Raw genomic sequence first — 6,948 nt, 5'->3', positions numbered from 1 at the left:
TGTGTGTGTGTGTGTGTGTGTGTGTGTGTGTGTGTGTGTGTGTTAATGTTGTTGTGTGTTGCTGATTCAGACGTTCAGGAAAGGTTTCTAGTTTTCCATCATCCACAGATCAGAGTTGTACAGAAGCCCGTTCACACCTCTGGATAAAGGTTTTACTCTCAGAATTCTGACTTTATATCTCACAGATGAGTTTCTGACTTCAGAAGACAGTTTCAAGTGTACATCTCATAATTCAGCAGATAAAAGTCTGAGTTTTGAGTTTGTAGTAGGGCAAAAGCTCCCATCGTGATGTTTAGTTTTCCTGCAATATATATAGCGATATGAATATCATTTCACACGATGATTATAAGAGGGACAACATCACAACCAAATATACCAAATAAAATCTAAACAGGACAGAATTGTACAAACTAAATGAAGATCCATTTATTAAACAGTATTGAGGTTCAGAAAATCAATGATCAAGTCTGAAATGACACTGTTCTCATTATATGAAGAATTAACCAGTTAACCTGTAAGTTGTAAACTTTATAGTTTCTTGTGAACAAATGGATTAAATTAGCCTGAAATCTTAAAGTCACAGGCCATATAAACACAAACACAATAAAAGTCCTTCACACTATTAGATTAGAGCTCAACTCTTCACTGACTTCAATGCTTTTCTGCTTAATTAAACGTCCTCATTTGACAGATCCTGCGAGCTGACTTGCGGATTCACACAGTGATTTCAGTGCTAAACCGATATATTGTGCAGGTCCTCGTGTGTATCATGCAATTCTGAGATCAGTCAAGATCCTTTTTAAATAGTTTTATTCAGAGTTTCCTTTAAATCTGAAGGTTGGTTTGCTTTCTGATGCAGCTCTATAATACACACCAGACGTCTGCGAGAGACTGTTTACATGATCATTCTGTCATACAGTGTCAGTGTTTTATCTCACCGTATAGACACATTCCTCTAAATATCATCTTAAATCCTAAAATTAAAGTCTAAAGTTGATCTCCAACAGCTCTTTAAGAGCCAAACATGCTGTTCTTACTACAGTTTGTGTCGTGTTTCTAGTCCAAATATCTAAAATTCTTCAATCAAGAAGCATTTTAAATACAAGCAGTAAATATAGTGTTGTTCAGAAATAAAGAGTCAAAATGAAGAGAGTTTCTCCTTAAAATAAGCTGAATAATCTGACAACGGGGGGTCTTTAACATTAGATTAATGAGCTCACCCTGCTGTCAGATTATTTAGCTTGTTTGATGGAAAAACTCATTGAGTTTTGGCATATTATTTCTGAAGACAACAGCGCGTTTGTTACTCCTAATTAAAATGATTCTTGATTAATGTTGAGATATTTGCACTAGAGTGTAGGTCTAGATAAGAGCATCAGTTGTTGATGTGAAGCGCTGTCAGATGGAGGATGATTGGCACAGGCGTATGACTGTTAAACTCATCAGCTTCATTCAGCTCCATGGTAAAGTTCTGCAGGTCAAACACGATCCAGAATAAACAGAGGAGCGCACGTGCCTGTGTACACAGGAAGCTCCTCTACCAGCAAACAAGAGGCAGATCTGTGAAGAGGCAGATCTGTGCATTCCTGATTATAAAGTTAGGCTGATTTATCTAGTAGATGTGTTAAATTTGGGCAACACTGTGCCTCAGTGGTTAGCACTGTGGCCTCACAGCAAGAAGGTTGCTGGTTCGAGTCCCGGCTGGATCATTTTAGAAAACGTCTCCAAACTTCAAGATGAAAACATTTGCGGTGTCCTAATTCACCTGCTTATACTACACTCTAAAGTGTGCTGGTTTGGTGAAGAAATGGGGCATACTTTTGAGTGCGTAACAGGAGAGGGTGCAAGAACTACTTCCTCATTAGCATAGCGCTATGTTGCTTAGTTACATCCACCATCAATCATCTCCTCGTTTCTTCCATGTTTAATTCCTCATCATATTGAAGCGCATTATTGGAGAGCAGCAGCAGGTTAATCAGCCATTCACGAGTCCTTCATGCAGAGAAATCTCCTCAGTGTTTGCAGAATTACACATTCAGTGAAGGTAATGATCAAACTCGTCTTTAATAAGTTCACGCTGTTGTTGCAGATCAGATTTTACACTAAATGTGATTAACATATACTCCAGTTGGCTAGATCTTAATCAACAGTCATTCACACATGGGATGGTCTTGCGTGTCCGCCATGTTTGTAGTTTGTTTACAGGTTTTTACATCCACATTTGTAGTTTTAATTGAATTGATGTTGAACATACAGATATTGTGTTCAACATTAGAGGCGGTTCCAGCACCCCGGCTCCCAAGGCTGTTCATCAGTAGTTAGTGTGCATGAGTTTGTACACTAGTAAGGGCTCTGATGAGTTTGGTTCACTACACATTGGGACACACTGAGTGTGCAGAACTGATCATCCTCATATATTCAGTCTACACTGTACAGAAATGCCTTACATTTCTAAGCTGAATCAAATCAACCTTGTGAGTCCACTGAACTCATGTTAAACTGATGTAATTCACATTTCATGCTTTTGGGCTACTATTAAGGGCACATCCAGTAGTAGTGTGCATCCTGATTTTCACAGTGCATTGTGGGACTTTTCAGGGTGCAAACATTACAGTGCACTGGGAGACTTTAGCTATTGAGACATCACTTAAAATGGCTGACGCCCTAATCAGTGCACTGACTAGTGAACAATGGTGTGGATTGAGACGCACCCTTTGAATCAGATTTCTACCAGAAATAGTAGAGCGATCAGGAACCTTTGGCTTACTCTTATTAACATGCTACTATTTTATTTTTGAATACTATTCAGGATGGTCAGCGTGTGGATTGGGACGCCGCAGTTGTTTAGTTTGAAATGGTGAATGGGTCATTATTGAGGCCTAAGTGAACAGACGGGTTAATGTCCTGCGGTGTTAATGATGGGCGTCCTCCCTCACACTCCATTAGAGGATTAATGACGACGGATGGGCTTCTTCCTCTTTTCCATTCCCAGCCCCTGTTATCCCGTGCTGTCAGGAATGCAGGAAACAGTGGCAGGCACTTCCTGTCTGGCTGTGAGTGTGTGTGTGTGTGTGTGTGTGTGTGTGTGTGACTGAAGGCAAACACTTCTCATAAACTCTTCTATTCTTCATCATGTTTTTATTAATGCTCCACCATTATACACACACTCTCTCGCACTGTGTGTCAGTCACTGCAGTGCTCCTCGCTAATTGGCTGAGAGCCTGTGTTGGGCGGTTCTTGGTGTTTTGGACACGCTCAGTAGAAGCGTCTATGATATGTGTGTGTGTTTTTAGGGCTTGTGTGTTCTGACAGTGTTATTAATGCAGCTGTTTTGCTTCATGAAGCCGCACACGGGCCAATACTGTGGTGTTCTGTGGCTCACTACATCACACAGAGTCATGTGTGCTTCATCTAGAACTCCACATCTATAATCCTCTTAGTCTATGCTGACATTATCTTCAGCAGCTCAAACACTCTAATGGCTAATGGACAGACGGCTGCTTCTCACTCAGGGCTGCTGTTTATGCTAATGAGATGGAGACTAGTGGGCGGGGCTTTCCCCCTCTGATGACACGTACAGCAGGAGAATGTCAATCAAAGTGTTTCTGCAGGCTGTTTTGATCAAGTCTGATTATAACGGGGAGGGTTTGGGGGTGTTAAATACGTCTATAATCTGTATATCCTGCATTTTGCATTCTGATGAGCTGTAAACACTCTGGTCACGCATGACTGCCCGCTCCACAGGACTGCTTAGTCTTTCTGAAAGCCTCTTCTGTTTTTAAAATAAGAGTCTCGAATGCAGAGTGTTTAATCCATCTTAGATTACCTGTAGAAAGGAGAAGCATGATCATTGTTGTAATCTCAGTTGGATAAACTGTGGCTGATCTGGGGTCTGCATATTAATGATCCTGTGTGTAATGCTACAGTCGGTGTTTGTTCTGATTGGCTAGTTTTTGGCTGGGGTTTTAGCAGTGGTGTTTGAGGCTCACGGTGCGACAGTTAGACTGAACTCTTATTATTCAGCTGAGCTCAGCTAGATCCAGATTTACTGTAGATCATCCTGAAATGTGGATTACAGAAGGCCAGCCAGGAGAGCATACCCTTCTTCACTGTGGTTTACTGTGATTTACAGTGATTTATTGTGGTTTACCATGTTTTAGTGTTGTCTGCTATATTTTACTGTGGTTTTACTGAGGTTTTAATTTGGTTTACTTTGCTATACTGTGCTTTATAAAGGTTTGCTGGGATTTACTGTGGTTTACAGTAGTTTACTTTGGTTTACTGTGCTTAATGAAGGTTTACTGTGGTTTATCATGATTTACTATGGATCATTAAGATTTACAGTGATTTTCTTTGGTTTACCATGATTTACTGTGGTTTAATTTAATAATTTATTACTTTTTTTTTTTTACTTTAAATATTTATTACTAGCAACATACTGTTGCTTACTGTAATTGGCTGGGGTTCACCATAATTTACTGTGGTTTACATTGATTTACTGTTGTTTACTGTGGTTTATCGTGATTTACTGTTGTTTACTGTAGTTTACAGTGATTTACCGTGGTTTATCGTGTTTCACTGTAGTTCACTGTGATTTACTGTAGTTCACTGTTATTTACTGTGGTTTAAAATGGTTAACTGTAGTTTACTGTGGTTTACAGTGATTTACTGTTGTTTACTGTGGTTTACAGTGATTTACTGTGATTTACTGTGGTTTATAGTAGTTTACTCTGGTTTACTTGTACTGTGATTTACAGTAGTTCACTGTGATTTACTGTGGTTTACAGTGATTTACTGTTGTTTACTGTAGTTCACAGTGATTTACTATGGTTTACTGTGGATCACCGTGATTGACCCGTGTGTCCCCCTCAGCTGTTATCAGCCGTCTGCAGCCTCTTCTGTTTCCCTCAGCATTTCCTGTTCCTCCTCTGGGTCTGCTGTCCGCCGTTTCCCTCTGTTCAGGGCTGGGGTTGTGTCATATTTGACTGCAGCGTCTCTAATCGATCAGCATGATGCTGTTAAACACCTCACACACACATTCTCCATACACACTTCACATTTCCTCCACAGTGTAGTCAATATGCGCAGAGCTCCACCTTCAGCAGTGTGTTTCTGTTATCAGATCATTATTGGTGTTGATGAAGGTGAAACACATGAGACTGATATGGATATTGATTATACATGATGATATGTAATATAATCCATTCAGTTATTGCTGGGGGCGTTTCAATAATCAGTGGATGCTGGTGGGCACGCGTCTCCCCTGTCCATGCTATAACTGCAGTCGCTAAACTGTGTGTGTCCTGCAGGAGGCGCTGTCAGTGGTGAGTGAGGATCCGTGTGTATCGGAGTGTGTGTACGCAGCGTCTCCTCTGAGCGTGCAGATGACGGCGTCTGCAGCCGCTGAGCTCCCTCACAGTAAACTCCTGCTGTCTGCTGTCTCTGTCAAGCTGGAGGCCAGCGCTGGAGCACAGAGGAGCCACTGCAGGTCAGTGTGTGTGTGTGTGTGTGTGTGTGTGTGTGTGTGTCTTACTGATACTGCAGACAGACAGAACAGCAGACAGACAGGTGAGCAGACAGTGTGTGTGTGTGTGTGTGTGTGTGTGTGTGTGTGTGTGTGTGTGTGTGTGTGTATAGTTTGTGTTTGTGTATAGCGAGTGTATGTGTGTGAGGAGCTCCAGTGGCTGATCTTTCCATTTTAGGAGCCCAACAGTTGGTCGCCACGTGTGTGTGTGTGCGTGTGTGTGTGTGTGCGTGCGTGCGTGTGTGTGTGTGTGTGTGTGTGTGTGTTACTGATGTGGAGTTTGACGGCAGATTCCTGCACAATCCTCCACATCTGTGTGCTCGTGTCAGAATGAGGAGTGATGGCAGAAACACTCTGGACGTTTCAGCATCATCAGCGTGTGTGTGTGTGTGTGTGTGTGCGCAGGAGTCCTCCTGATGACTGTCCGGGGGTCAAAGGAAAGATCTCTCCGGCTGGGAATGCTCCAGTGATGTACAGCAACTACATGGAGGAGAAACACACTCTGCCGAGCAGTGAGCGCAGAGTCATCGTACCTGCAGGTCACACACACACACTTATATACATACACACACACACACACACTCACTGATGCGGGGTTCTCACCTTTAACTGAGAGGACAGTAGAGAGTATGGACAGGACAGTGTGGGGAGCAGAGAGATCAGCACAGGACCACCAGGCGGGAATTGAACTCGGGTCGCCGTGAGCACCGGACTGCATGTGTCAACACACTAACCACTACACCACTGGCGCCGACCTTTAGCGTCTCTTTCTGCAGTCCACAGGACAGTACACGTGTGTGTGTGTGTGAGAGAGAAGGGAAATAATCAGGGGTCATCCATCTCCATCTCCAACTCCATGAACTCTTGTTGATTTCAGAGGGCGATGTTCTGATCAGCAGTGATAAACGTCAGTTCAGACACACACATGCCTGCCGTATGCTCCTCTGTCAGTTTTATGTGTGTGTGCTGGCGACTGTCTCCTGCACACACACACGCACACACACACACACACACACACACACACTCGCAGTAGAAAGGGATCCTCTCAGATAAGGGTTTATAGAGATGCAGATGCTCAGTGTGCGTAACGCTCTGCCTCTCTGTGGTGTTGTCTGCAGACCCGGGGCAGTGGTCGGCGGGTCACGTGCGGCAGTGGCTGGACTGGGCGGTGCAGGAGTACGGGCTGCCGCCGCTGGACGTGTCTCTGTTTCACGGTGTGGATGGGAAGCAGCTCTGCAGGATGAGCAGAGAGGAGCTCCAGCGTCTGACCAGCAGCTACTCTGCAGACGTGCTGCTCTCTCACCTGCACTACCTCAGAGAGAGTGAGTGTCGCTCACCCGCCCGCCCCGCTCACTGCACACCTGCTTAACTCTGAGCTGCTCGCATCACGCTTCAGGACTCGCATCACCTCTGACCTCATTCAC

The 6,948-nt window shown here is 43.7% G+C and overlaps 1 protein-coding gene across 7 annotated transcripts in view; it reads left to right on the top strand.

Annotated features, from left to right (window-relative positions):
• erg (ETS transcription factor ERG) overlaps positions 1-6,948 on the top strand; it is a 33,539-nt gene that overhangs the window by 18,850 nt on the left and 7,741 nt on the right. For all 7 annotated transcript variants that reach the window (XM_056467567.1, XM_056467571.1, XM_056467570.1 and 4 more), the window contains 3 exons: positions 5,310-5,488; positions 5,930-6,063; positions 6,643-6,846. In XM_056467567.1, coding sequence (XP_056323542.1) covers positions 5,310-5,488; positions 5,930-6,063; positions 6,643-6,846 — 517 coding nt within the window. The remainder of the gene's footprint in view (positions 1-5,309; positions 5,489-5,929; positions 6,064-6,642; positions 6,847-6,948) is intronic.

The sequence above is a fragment of the Danio aesculapii genome, chromosome 10, assembly GCF_903798145.1.
Source record: "Danio aesculapii chromosome 10, fDanAes4.1, whole genome shotgun sequence".
NCBI classification, from domain to species: Eukaryota; Metazoa; Chordata; class Actinopteri; order Cypriniformes; family Danionidae; genus Danio; species Danio aesculapii.
Note: the sequence above shows the minus strand (reverse complement) of the source record. Positions and strands in the feature narration are given on the sequence as shown.